General features: G+C 43.5%; 1 protein-coding gene across 1 annotated transcript; it reads right to left on the bottom strand.

Moving 5' to 3' along the window:
• Positions 1-172: 172 nt before the first annotated feature.
• On the bottom strand, positions 173-14,081 carry LOC116377205 (myosin-7-like; the record flags this gene model as incomplete). Its single annotated transcript, XM_031838784.1, has 26 exons — positions 14,037-14,081; positions 13,631-13,801; positions 13,257-13,436; positions 11,898-12,030; positions 11,718-11,794; positions 11,544-11,631; positions 10,423-10,540; positions 10,169-10,292; positions 9,862-9,998; positions 9,566-9,736; positions 9,325-9,409; positions 8,097-8,339; positions 7,775-7,951; positions 6,621-6,766; positions 6,341-6,431; positions 6,092-6,249; positions 5,727-5,958; positions 4,732-4,858; positions 4,339-4,457; positions 4,031-4,227; positions 3,259-3,442; positions 2,995-3,160; positions 1,652-1,776; positions 1,457-1,572; positions 1,137-1,323; positions 173-382 (listed from the first exon to the last, which is right to left on the bottom strand). Coding segments are annotated over exons 1-26 (3,807 nt in total), but the record flags the coding sequence as incomplete, so codon positions are not given.
• Positions 14,082-14,458: the final 377 nt, after the last annotated feature.

Below are 14,458 nucleotides of genomic sequence, written 5' to 3'. Positions count from 1 at the left end.
TCAGTCCATCAATCACTCAATCAATGAGTCAGTCCATCAATCACTCAATGAGTCAGTCCATCAATGGCTAAATCAGTCAGTCAGTGAATCCATCGATCACTCAGGCAGTATTCAGTGTCTTGATTGGTCAGGTAATCAATACATTTGTGTGTGTGTGTGTGTGTGTGTGTACCTGTGTGGTGAACAGGTTCAGTCTCTCCGTGACCTCCACCAGCTCGTGTTCGGCCATCTTGCGTCCGCGGTCGGTTTGTTCCAGAATCCCACGCAGCTCCTCCTCCTCAGCCATCATCAGTAAACAACGTCGGTCCAACAGGAGGATCTGTTCTTTGAGCTGATTGGCCAACTGGACTTTGTCCTCCAAATCCACCTGTTGCTCTTTAACCTGTGAGAGGACAGAACCCAGTGAGACCTGTTAAGACATTCTGCCACATCGCAGACGGACCCAGATCCGGCTTCACCTGCAGCCTTGGACCTGCAGTCAGCGCTCCGGAGGGAGGAGGAGAGCTCAGCTCCCGGCAGCAGCAGCAGCGTCTCCTCCTCCTCCTGGAGCAGAGTTTCTCCTCTCTGCTGGAGACCCAGGACGTATTGCTGGACCCGCTGGAGGGAAGGGACGCACGGGAGAACCAGAACCAGGACTGAGAGGGTCAGACTGTCAGACCCTGCTGCAGTAAAATGAGAGGTTTTCTAAAGGGACTCTGGCGCTCATAGACACTACCACTTTAGTCCACAGGGGGCGACAGAATCAACACTAAATGAAGCTTTCTTTTAGTAACTTTGAACGTTTTTTAACAGTTATTAATTTTATACACCTAATGTTCCCGAACAAGGTCATCTTCCTGGGTGTTTTGAAATGATCTGTGAGAAGTTGATCCAATGCTCGAGCCACGGAATGAAATCCACCTTATTTGAATCAGCTGTGGACAACCTTCTCTGAATGGGATACCTCCATTACCTCCACTGCCCCTTATTTAAAACAGCAGTTCAACAATCTGAGGGAAGGGTTCCTGTAGTCTCCTCGATACTCGGGAGACTTGAATAGATATGTAACCTTCAGTATTGTATTCAGCCTTCCCACCCTGAGATTGAGGAGTTTATTGTCTTGATATCTTGGATGAATTCTGATCAGATGAGGCTACCTGTGTCTGCAGGTGTCTGATGGCCCTCTGGCTCTCGGCTGCCTGTCTGTTGGCATGTCCCAGCTGAACCTCCATCTCGTTCAGGTCGGACTCCATCTTCTTCTTCAGACGCACCGCCTCACTGCGACTGCGAACCTCCGCCTCCAAACTGGTCTGCATGGTATCCAGGGAGCGCTGGTGGCCCCGCCTGGTGGACAGCACTGGTATTACTACGCTGATTCACGCTTTATGCATAGTTTTTCTGCAGGTCTACTGCATATTTTACAATATGTTTTCTACTATTCTGATTCCTGATTGACTATTATCAATATATCTGGTACCTGAGGTTCTCGATCTCTTCATCTTTCTCTGCAATCTTGCGCTCGATCTCAGTCCTTATCTGGTGCAGCTCCATCTGAAATTTCAAGGTCTTGCTCTCCTCGTGCTCCAGAGTTCCCTGGTGGGTGGAGAGTTGTTTAGTGAACAGTTGAGTTGTTTGACAGTTGACGAGTATCTACAGCAGGTAAGTTAGTTACCTCTGCTTCCTCCAGAGCTGCTCTGATATCGCTCTTCTCCACATCCAGGAGCTTCTTCATCCTCTCCAGCTCGTAGATGGTCTTTCCTCCCTGACCGATCTGATCCGTCAGGTCCAGTATCTCCTCTGGAGACAAACACAGTCGCTCAATCGCAATATGAACTCAGGTCCATAACAGTCACGTATAGCAAGATGTTTGGCACTCTTTGAAGCTAGGGTTCCCAACGGGGTTCTTGCTAAAGAGCTGAGGTTCTACCCAGAACCATTTACTTCTGAATAACCCTTTTCTGAATAAACCATTTTTCGAGGGTTACTTGTGACACTAAGGGTCCCAATAAGAACCCTTTTCATCCCCGAAAAAAAACTTTTAGGAAGAAAGAGTACTTCAAGGTGTTAAAAGGACACGCCCACAATCCAGAAACACAAGCCCCGAAAAACTGTGATTGTGAACCATAATCGTTCTGGGTTGCGCTGCAACTACATAAAACTCTTGGGATATAGAAAGTTTTTTGGAACAACCTTCTGGTGGATTGTTGCTTTGTGGAACCATTATACCATACAAAGGTTCTCGGTGAAAGCTCTCATAGGGGGCTCTGGGTGGAACCCTTAACGTATGGTTCTAGGTATAACCATTTATATTGGGTTATGTGTAGAACCTGAAATCTGAAAGGGTCCCAAGTGGAACCTTTACAAAAGGTACTACCAGGATCCAAACAGGGTTCCCTACGAGGACAAACCAAAGAACCCTATATGGTTCTATTTAGCAACTTTATTTCTGAGAGTGTGGTATCAAGTCTGCTATGAGAGGTTAATCAAAGTGTTTTAGACTGTTGCTTTGGTTTGATGTCATTTTAAAACTACTTCAATGTTTCTGTTTCAAGCAATGAGATGGTGTAAAGTTCTTTGTTCTGGTTTTGATTCCTGAAAGATGAATAAAGAACAGTGTCAAAAGATTGTTTAGATAGTTTCTCATCTTGTTTGGTTTAAGTCTTTTAACTAAATGTTTAACGAAGGATGTCAGTAATACACGTTTGTTGTTGGCTGCGACCCGACAGCGAACTGCTTTTTATTGTTTTGTTGACGGATTTCCTGAATCAGACATAACCGCTGACGTAACCTGTAATCCCCCAGCTGATACAATACAATACAATATATTTTGGTTACTATTGTAGGTACAAACATACTTTAGTTTTCTAGTTATAGAAACCTTCATTCACATCAGCATATCGTCCACATTCTGAGAGCCCAACTTAAAGACTTGACCTTGCAGGACCACGTCCACAGAACTAAAGCTATCCATGTGGCTCCTCCGGGTGAAGAAGAAAGACAACAAAGACGAGATACCTTGCAGGTTCTTGTTTTCTCGTTTAACCGTCTCCAGATGGTCCAGAGCTTCTTCATAGCAGTTCTTCAGTTTGAAGAGCTCAGTGCTCAGACTGCGGGACTCTCTCTGCGAGGCCTCCAGGTCCGTCTCACTCTCCTCAAACTTCAGCTTCCAGTCGCTCAACAACTGCATCAAACAAACAAAAGAAAACACAAACTTGTTGCTGAGATTATTTTTTACATTGCATCGTTTACGACTGATTAGAGTCGGCTGGTGTCGCTGACCTTGTCGAAGTTGCGTTGCCTCTTGTCCAGAGCCAGAGCAGCAGCGTTGGTTCGTTCCAGTTCAACCAACAGGTCTTCAATCTCTGTCTGCAGACACACTTTGGTTTTCTCCAGTGAGGAACATTTGGCCTGAGACGTCTCTACAGCTTCCTCAACCGTCTGCAGTTTGACGACCAACTTTTTTCTACAAACAAATGGCATGAGATAAACAGTTATCGAGCAGTTAAGACAAAAAAATGTACTTAGCTGCACAATTAGAAAAAGAAATACTTGAAGCGACCAGTTATGCAGCTGGTAAAGACGGTTATAGAGTCTGATATTTTGTGAGTTATGTAGAAAAGCCTGATGGTCGCTGGGGATCATGAATACATTCATGAGAATCCAGTCCTTCCAGAAGCAGCAGCAGTGATAGTCATAGCTGGAGCAGGAGCAGGTTTTGTGGCAGATGTAGAGCAAATTCGGGAGTCGATAAGAGATGAAATCAAGACTTGTACACTCAAGGATATAGGATATATATATATAGGATACATTTATCCTTTATAACATTCTTTGTAAGTGTGCATATGCACTTGTCTCAAGCTAAATGCTACTTAAGATGGGGAGATATGTGCCTGAGTGCAGTGAAATGTTAACTGATGATGACGCTCTCAGTATTTCTGTTCATCACATGTCATCCTGCCGGCCGGTCCAGAAGGACGTGTGCATCTCTGTGAGTGTGGGGTTGTGACATGCGCCTATAACATATATTGATACCACCATTACAGTTTCTTACTTTGCGTCCTCCAGCTCCTCTATTCTCAGCACAGCGTCGGTCTCGTACTTGGCTCTCCACTGGACCACCTGGCCGTTGGCTTTGGAGAGCTCCCTCTGCAGCTCAGCTTTGGACTCCTGCTCCTCCTCCAGCTGCTCTCTGAGCAGACTGCTGTCGTGACGGGACGCCTGCACCGCGTGAGCCAGCGCCACACGAGCCTGAAACACACACACGGTCACGCATGTATTTACTTTGACTAAACATAGTTAGGACAACCATGAGGCTGAGTATTGAAATGATGGATCGGAGTTCTAAAGGTTCAGTGGTACTTTGCTCTCCTCCTCCAGCTGCCTCTTCAGGTCTTCGGAGTTCTGGAAAACCCCGGCTTTGGAGCGCTGGAGCTGACCAATCATAGCGTCCCGCTCCTCCAGACGGCGGCTGTACTCGGCTAAAAGAACAACGACACAGAGAAGAAGTTTTAAAGTGGGTTAGTCCGGCCGCCTTCATTAGGTTTTATGAACTGAGAATTACATTTAAGACACATTCTTTACACTTAAAATGAATTCAGATGTGTTCATGCTTTGTGTTGATAGTTGAAATACAGGCTGGAATAATCATGTGCACATCGACAAAATGTCAGTAGATAATCGAGACATCATTCTCTTTATTATTATATGATAAAGGACTATATCTGTGTGTATGCATGTGTGTGCGTGTTGTACCAGTTTCTGTGAGCGCTCGTGCTTTCTGAGCAGAAACGTCGGTCAGCTGTCTCTGCAGCTCCTCTGCTTTGCTTCTGGTTTCATTCAGCTGGTCCTCATAAACCCTGCACATCTTCTCCACTGCTCCCTACACACACACACACACACACACACACAGACACACACACACATACATACAAGAAGCCATATCAACTGACGATTGAATCTGGTCCAGAGCCATAGTGATGCCACCAGACGAAGCTGCATTACAAACTAGAGCAGGGGCCTTCAACGTTTTTCAGGCCAAGGACCCCCAAACTAATAGAGTGATGGAGCAGGGACCCCGACTATATATATTGTATAAAATTGTGTTTTACATTAAACTGGGCCTCGTGCCATGTATAAACATACCTCTTTATTGTGCATTCAATACTAAGCTATTCAAATAATACACAGGTTCATATATTCATGTTTTTATTTTAAACATGTGCAAGGTACAGTGAGTAGGGGGGCCGTGGCACTGCCATTTATAAACATACCTTGTCAGCTGATACCAATGCCAATATCGACATTGTCTGTCAATTGCATGATAATCATCATACAAGATATGCAAATAGATATTTTCATTTTAAACATAAATGTGGAAACGAAAAATGAGTGATGGCCTATTAGTGCCACTGCCATGCATAAACATACCTGTTATCTTGCATACAATACTGAACTATTAAAATAATGGACACATTCATGTTTAGAGAAAAAACATACCCCCGCGGACCCCCTGTTGAAGACCTCTGAACTAGAGGATTGGAGTTAAAAAAATGAAGGTGTTTTCCAGTCATGAAGGGACGCCCCATTTATTCCTTTGAAAGTTGGTTTACTGAGGTAATAAATCAAGAGAGAAGTAGTCATTTTCTCATAGACTTCTATACAACCAGAGGAGTCGCCCCCTGGTGGACACTAGAGAGAATGCAGCTTTAAGACACTTCACTGGAGTTTTCTTTTTAAGGTGGACTTACCTTGTTCCTGGATAGCTGCTCCACGTTAGCAGCTAGGTCGTCGGCCTCCAGCCTGAACTCGACCTTCTCCTTCTCCAGTTTCTGTTTGGTTCGTTGCAGAGCGTCAATCTGCTCGCCGAGCTCCACCACCGTGTCCGAGTGCTTCTTCCTGAGAGTGGCGGCCGTCGCCTCGTGGTGAAGCCCTGCCTCGTCCAGCTCCCGCCGCATCTTCAAGAAGTCCGCCTCCCTCTTCCTGTTTGACGTCAATTTAGTATTTTATAGTAAATTTGTACACCACTATGTTTTAAGTAAACACACCTTCAGATAACCAAAGTCATTACAATTACAACGTGTTGTAACGTATCAGCTTTAATGCTGATGATGACCTGTTGAGAGCGATCTGAGCAGCAGAGGATCCTCCTGCCTCCTCCAGTTTCTCCCCGAGCTCCTCCAGCTCTCTGGTGATGTCGTTCCTCTGACGTTCGGCTTTGGAACGCCATGCTCGCTCCGCATCCAGCGCCTCCTCCAGCTCCTCGATACGAGTCTGAGGGGAGCGATAAATGATATACATGAAGTGATGAAGGGGAAGATCAGGAAGCTGGTTACAGGTTCTATTCTGGATCAGTCGGACCAACCTGAAGCTCTTTGATCTTCTTCTGAAGATGAGTAAGCACGCTCTGTTCATCCTCCAGTTTAGATTGAAGCTGACCCGACTCAAAGTCTTTTCTTTAGGGAGGTATAGAGAGATGGAAAGAGAAAGGAAGTGATCTTAATGCTACAAAATGTTTTTGAGTTTTCAGTTTTACATGTTAATTCTAGACTTTTTTTGTTGAGCTTTGTCGTTGTGGAGAAATTAAATGAAAATCATCGCTCGATTAAAGTTGATAACTACCAGCTCCAGACGTGTTTTCTTACTTTTTCAGTCTCTCCTCCAGCTCGTCCTTCTGTTTCTCCAGGTCTTTCACCGAGTCCATGGACAGCTTCAGATCCCCCTCCAGCTTCCGTTTGATTCGTTCCAGTTCCAAACGCACCTTCTTCTCCAGCTCCAAGGAAGTCTCCACCTGTAGAGAAGAGAGTGGGAAGGCTGTCAAGAAATGGAGACAAACTCAGAACAGAGTACTTTGATCTCATGGCATACCAGAACCTTAAAGGGGGTTCGAAGGAGTTTTGTGGTCTTTCAAGTGTTTCTAGCTTAGGAGGTTCTAGTGGTCATAAAGAGGCTGCGAATGTCCGTTGGGTGGTCCTTATGGTCACTGGAGAGTTTCTAATGGTTAAAAGGGCTTTAGATTGTCTAGAGATGGTGTCTTTTAGGTGATTGTAGTGGCCATTTTGGAGGTTCTGGTAGTTCTTTAGGACGTTCTAGTGATCAAATAGAGGCTGCAAAGGTCCGTTAGGTGGTACTTGTGGCCACTGAGGAGGTTTTATGGGTTTAAAGGGCTTTAGGTTGTCTAGGGGTCTACTGGTCCTACAGGATGTTCTAGTTTAATTGAGGAGATTCAAGAGATCCTACAGGTGGTACTGATGAGGCTCTTTAGATGGTTCTTATGTCACTAAATAGGCTCCAAAGTTTCTTCTTAAGTGGTCATTGGGTCACTGAGGAAGTTCCTTCAGGTGGTTCTTGTGGTCCTTTGGGAAGCTCTAGTTCGCCTTGAGGAGATTTTAGGAATTCTTATGCAACTGAACACCTATGGGGCATTTTGGAGGGACATTTTAGGAAGCACTCTTTACCTCTTTTATCAAAACACTAAATGGAGGAATTTCCTTTGGAAGAATGTCGTCCATCATTTCAGTAGCAGTCCACAAACGTAGAGAATCTATGAGCTGGATTACTGAAACCTTTTTCCCTTTCATTAATTATGTTCCACAAAAGTAGAATGGCAAAGTAGAAAGACAGACGGACATGTTAGCTGATGCAGATTTACATTCACAGACGGATCGTCCAGTGTGTTTGTTTATCCTTATGTTTAAGTTTTGACACTTCAGGTCTTTTCTATTTTCGCTTATATTGCAAAACTGGAAAAGCAGGGAAGGAAGGTTGTTGAGTGTGATATGTGTATGTATTTTCTTACATCGTCCACTTGCTGCTCCAGCCTCGATTTCACCTTGACCAGCATGTTGACCTTGTCCTCCTGCGCCTGCAGGTCAGTGAGAGCCTGCTGGTGAGCCTCCTGCAGGGCGGCTTTCTCTCTGGTCAGAGATGCTATCGATTCATCCAGAACACACATCTCATGGGACAGGTTCTTCACCTGGATGGAAGAAAAAAAACAATATTCAACTTATCAGTTCCACCGCGTCACCAGCCTAAAGCTCTCAACCAAAAACAGAACTAAAAGAGAACACATTGTAGAGTGAAGGAACCCTGCAGTGATACAAAGCTGTTGGTTAATGCACCTTGTTTTCGACTCCATGTCTCTCTTTCTCCACTTTAGCCAGAGTCATCTCCAGGTCGTCCACATCTTTCTTCAGTGAGACCACCTCCTCCTCCAGCTGACGTTTCTTGGACGTCAGCGAGGCCGTCAACTCCTCCTCGTCCTCCAGACGTTCCTGCATCTCCTTCAGCTTCGACTCCAGAGAGATTTTGGACTGAATCAGCTGGTTGCAGCGCTCCTCTGCGTCTGTCAGGTTGTCCTGCTCCTGGATGATTCAAATGTTAAGAAAACACATTTTAGAGATATTAAAGACAATAATGAGTTCACAAGAGAATAGCTCTCTAAAATAAGTAGCTTAGATCAAATCTTATATTTTAGAGATAAGTTTGTCTTTTGAGAAAGAAGTGATTGTAATCCCACTTTTTTCAAATTGCAGATATGACATTTTGGTTTACATGCAATATGTTTCTTTTACTTAACTTGATGGAGCTAGGCTAGCAGTTTCCATCTGCTTTCAGTCTTTGTGCTAAGCTAGGCTAATGCGTCCTGGACCTACAGCTCTACTGGATGCAAAGAGACCTTTTCATCTCTGTCTCTTGCATTCATCCTCAACATGTTAACAGGCCTGTTGTTAGTATTGGAACAATAGAGCTGTTTCAAATATTCATTTAGTTTCAGAAAAAAGATTATTTTCTTCACCCATCAGCAAAAGATAATCCTTCATTGTATCTGAATAACAAAGGCAACAATGGTGGAGATACATGTTTCTTTGTTGGACAGCAAACTGCAAACAAACTACTCAGGCAGAGCTAGCAGACATGTCACACACATGATGCGTCCCATTGATTAACAAAAACATGCTATTCAACTGAAACAAGCTGTTTCATTTCTGCATAATATTAATTCTCAAATATTTAAAACCTGCATCCAATGAAGGGACTTTTTCTAACTCTTGAGTTAACTTTGACTGTGAAAGAGACACGCATACCTCCTGAATCTATTGTTGTTCTATTATTCAGTACGTGGTGCGATAAAGACCAGCCCTGTTCTGTGTCTCTACCCAAAGAAAGAGAAAGAAGATAACCCACTGATAGAGACTTTTCTAAAGAAGCTAGAAGTCTTGTACATCCGATAATCCGCCGATTGTTATGTGTTCTGCCTGCTTTAACAACTGCATTAACATTAGTTTATCTAGAACTAGATCACAGCTGCGGACCAGGATGGTTCCTTGAACGTTCAGTGAGACTTACAGCTTGAAGCTGAAGAGCCAAGTCGTTCTTCTCCTGAACCAAAACCACCTGCCGCTCCTCCGCCTCCCAACGCTTGGCCTCTGACCTGACGGAGAAAGACACAACTAACCAACAGAGCAGCAGACGTACCATGTCAATGAATATCTCTGCCTGCATGTAGTTCATTTTACTTTGTCAGCCCGGATTGAAATGTGTAAATAGTGACGTAAAGAGACTCTAAACAGCTGACAGGTGAACAGACCTGTCGAAGGCCTCTTTTAACTTCTTGAACTCTTCTTTGAGAGCAGCCAGTTCTTTCTCCATCTGGGCGCTCCTCAGCATTGGGCGGATCTTATAGAAGAGCATCATCCACGGCCAAGTCCTCACGATGAAGAACGCTCTGATGTTGAACTGGATCACCAATACAGCGTCCCTGAGAGGAAGAATTAAAAGCTTTTACCCACAAAACAAATATCCTTTTTCCAAAGTCAGTTTTTCCTTCTTTCCAGCAGACATTTTGCTGTTATTATTAATTCATGAGGTGGTTGTCATATTGACCTTTGCAGCGCCATTTTTTTCCGATGCATCCTCATCAGCTTCCCTCTGGCCATGGCCTGAACGATGGTGAGGATCTCAGCCAGACGGATGTCCCTCATGTCCTCCAACAGACCCAACAGCCCCGCCTTGAAAAACACCTGCGAGGACGGAGAAGATCCTCTTCATCTCATCGCTCCAAACAGAAGTCAGGGGTGTGAACAGTAGCTCTGTCCTAACTTACAACTTTTGCATTTGCTTCAGAGGGCATTACAATCAGTACAGCATATGGCCCCTGAGACCCTGGTAGTGTTATTCACAGTATCTGTACCTTATTGTGTCCAAACTTGTACTGGCTGTGGTCGATGTCCAGAGAGCCCAGCAGTTTCTCCACAGCCTTCCTGCTGTCCACAAACGAGTCCTCTGGAATTGCAGCAGGATTCAAGATGCGATAACTGAGAAAGAAAAGTCCACATGGATTACTGGAGAGTACCGGTTTAAAACATTCTTGGAAAGAGTAAAAACTCAGTAACACAACTGAAATATTAGCTTGTGTGGCTCTGTGCTGTTGGGTTTGAGACCGACCGTTGTTTGAACTCAGCATACAGGATGCGGTTTGGAAAGCCCTTCCTGCAAATCCGGATCCCCTCGAGGACTCCGTTACACCTCAGCTGGTGGAGGACCAGGAAGGCATCCATCACACCTGGAGGACGGATGTAGTAAGGACAGTGTCGAGAATGTTTTGATATTTTAGATTCAATCTGCTGTCCTTCATTTTCATGGGACACATTGATGTTGCATTAGTTTTACTTTGCATGTGTGACATTGAGAGATACTTTATTTGTCTTTATTGGGTGTAAGTTAGTTAATATTAGCAAATCCACTCAATTAATCAACAATGGTCAAAGTAAATTGCCCGGTAATAATGTTTAATAATTATTCTCTGGTTTCAGTTTCTCTGAAGTGCATCTTTTCTGTTTTAAGGGGTTTTAAACCAACACGTCCTCAAACCTAAACATCAGAACTGGTTGTTTGGCAATGACTCCCAAAACGGCATATAGGACCGCTCTACTTTGTTCTGAAACGGTCAATGTTTAAACACGCTGTGGAACAAAACTACTTGGTTATGTTGGCAAAAGGTCACGGTTTGGGTTAAAATAAGTATGTTTGTTATGTAGTACTTGATGTGGTTATGTACATTTTAACGTAGTAACGTTGTCATTAATTTCAAATAACTCCAACGGCGGCCTCCTGGGTGAAAGTCCTGTGTTTGTTTGACCCGTCCATCCACCCCTACCCTCGTCTACCTGGACTTCCAGTGATGATCACTACTGCCACCAGAGGTCGCCACTCAACAACAAGTGTAAATATTGTTCGTAATAAGCTGCTTGCACAAACAAATTATAAGGCTGTTTGTTTTGGTGATGACATCTTGGTTTAAACTGATATTTGGGTTTTGGACTGCTGGTCAGACAAAACGAGATTTTAAGACAGACAATAATAACGATAATGAGCAAATTAATCAACAATTAAACTAATTGTTGGTTGCAACCCTAATTGAAACATTGACAACTATTGGAACAATGCTAACATTTGCATACTAATGCCTGTTAGTCTGCTAATATTATTGTTAGCATTTGGCTCTCTGGTGTGTGATGCTAGCAAGGCTACAGATGTGTGTACCGCTGCTGTTGTTGTTTGGTTACCTGGACTCTTGGTGTGATTGGGGATGATGCATCGGACAAAGTGAGGCTGAGTGCTGCGGAGGTTAGCCATTAGCTTTTTTAGATTCTCCTGTATTTAATCAAACAAACAGACAATGAGTGGGAGTCCGTCTTTAAGGGGTGTAGAGTCAAAGAGATGAACAACTGCCAACTCGCCTTGTGTAACTGTGAAACTGTCTGAAAGGAAGCTGCTTTCCTCTTCCTGTGTCTTCCTTCAGCCTTTGGATCCCCCGCTAAAACAGCACAAACAATACTTGTTTACCAAACACACACAAACACAGTGTCACACTTGTATTTCTTTCTTATATTTCTTTCCTTTAAAGTGTGTTTAGTTACCAATGTCAGAGTTGATGTAGTCCTCAAACAGTCCAGCCATTAGTTTGTGGGAGGATTTCTGGAACAGAGCCACCACCGTCTCATTCAGAGGATCTCTGTTCTTGTCCAGCCATCCTGTGATATTGTACGGCACCTACAGAGAAATACATACAGAACAGCTGTGACTGTGAATTGATTTTTATAAATCATTCTCCAATAACTCAACACAGAGGCTTCTATTTGAATCCTATTATCCGATCGTGTCCTTTGTGTTGAGCGGTACACATCGCTGCAAACAAACATGGTGTGGAGTTCCACAGGGCTCCATTCTCGGGCCTCTTGTCCTCAGGATCAACAGGCTCCCACAAGCTAAAAGTATGGAAAACTCACTATAATCTATGCCTGAGATTTAGATAACAACTGACTAACCATTTCATCAATAATTGGAATTGGCAAAGTTTCTACTGGTTTAACAAAGATCAATCGGAAATAAATGTATTTGTTGCCAAAGAAAAACTATTTAAAATCAGTGCTCACCTTGAATCCCTAATACTAGAAACCATGCCAAATTGTAATGTATTAGGTCCATTTTAACTAAACATGGCCTTCACAATATAAGCATAGACTAGACATCTTCATTGGTCACTCACATGGACTTTTGTCTTTGGCTTACAGACTTGGGGGTCTTAAGACATGAGACGTGAGACTAAAAGCTGGTGAAAACTTGCTCTAAGATTGCAGCTCGGCTCAGTCTTGTCTCTTAATTAACTTATGTCTCAGAAAGACAAGAAAATCATGTCCATGGTGTCTTCACAAACTTACTTCCTGGACCCAAAAACCGTAAAAAAATAAATTAATAACTATAAAACACTCAGTAGCATCACTACTCTGGAGGCAGGAGCTCTGTCTCCTTTTCTATCTCTGCATGTCTCTTTTGGATCTGCTCCTTACAACACCCCACGAAACCGTAAATGACAAAGATCAGTCCAACTCTGTGTTGTTGGTTTGTCGTGTCAAATCTGCTAGAACATGCAGTTTCATCCATTGTTGTTGTTGCCTTATTAGACACTGCTCCACTTTATTTCCATTTTATGTTCTAATACCGGGATGTCATTTTTCTATTAGAGCCTCCAAAAGCAGAAACTGCATCTTTATTTTACTTTGATGGTTGCACAACTGTGTGATAAAGATACGTCAGCCGCGATGGATGAGGAAACAAAAACAGTGATGATAACATAATTGCCTTTTTTTCACAATTTGTTTTGATTGGGAACCATCAATCAAACCTGTAATTAACATTGACCAATTCCAGTTGGCGTCCGATTGAGCAAAGCACCTCTAATATGAGTAACAACAGGAACAAGGTGAGCTGACACTCACCACTCCGGCATAGTGAACCAACTCAAAGTGCGTCTCATATTTGCGCTTCTTGTCCAGCCGTGGCCGCTGGAAGTTGGGCGACTTTCCAAAGTGGTTGTCGTAGAGTTTGGTTTTGAAGCTGTTGTCAGTGGCCTTGGGGAACATACACTCCTCCTCCATGATGGACAGAATGCCCATGGGCTGGAAAATATTCACATTAATCTTTGATTATGTCTTCGCAGAATCGTTCATGCCATCAGATTTCACCCAATACATCTACCTCTTCCATCTAATAGAACTGATACACCATTGGTTAAGCTCTACCTGTATAATGTCAAAGATAATTACGATTTACAAAGGACATGAGTAACACAAGTACCAACACACACACACACCTTCTCTATGAGGTCTATGCAGGCCTGTAAGTCCAAACCGAAGTCTATGAAGGTCCACTCTATCCCCTCGGTCTTGTACTCCTCCTGCTCCACGATGAACATGTGGTGGTTGAAATACTGCTGCAGCTTCTCGTTGGTGAAGTTGATACACAGCTGCTCAAAGTTATTGAACTGCAGAAAGATACAAACAACAGAAATGTAGTTGTGGATCACAGGTAGGAAGGGCTGTAGTTAAGGTTTCCAAAATAATGAAACCATATGTCCAAGCAACCCCCACCTCACCCACACACAGATCATTTTCAGTTTATTTGAATATGTTATGAAGGTGCTTTCAGGCGATGAGCGGTTGCTGCATCATTTGTGTTCTGTATTTTAAAACGTTGCCATCAGCTACTTCCAATCCTACCAGCTTGTACACCAGGCTACTGCTGTCTACCGACTGTAACCGCATGATGTATTCTTATACATCCATTTCCTACAGCAAAACAAAGAGCTATATGAGCAATGTGACACCATTAATACAGCCTCCATTTGTATTTTAGTTTGGCTTACTGATATCATAGTAACAGTGAAAACAGTGAAAGCCAAGATGGCAACTTCTCCCTGTCTGAAAGCACCTTAATAGCATCCGGCCTTCCACCGAGAAAACTAACCTCAAGTTTGGCACTTTTGCTAGAAGAGCTAGAGCACTCAGCTCTGTGAGTGTGTGAAAGTTACTTGTTTGCCATCATACTTTATAAAACGTTTAGCTAAGCTATCTGGGTTACATTTTCAGTAAATCCTACTGTAACGTTAGCTATGGCCCACAAGAGGCTCTATTTTGCATTA

Source organism: Anarrhichthys ocellatus, unplaced genomic scaffold (assembly GCF_004355925.1).
Source record: "Anarrhichthys ocellatus isolate YVR2014 unplaced genomic scaffold, GSC_Weel_1.0 scaffold1012, whole genome shotgun sequence".
Classification (NCBI taxonomy): domain Eukaryota; kingdom Metazoa; phylum Chordata; class Actinopteri; order Perciformes; family Anarhichadidae; genus Anarrhichthys; species Anarrhichthys ocellatus.
The sequence above is the reverse complement of the archived record's forward strand: the minus strand, read 5'-3'. Positions and strand labels throughout refer to the sequence as shown.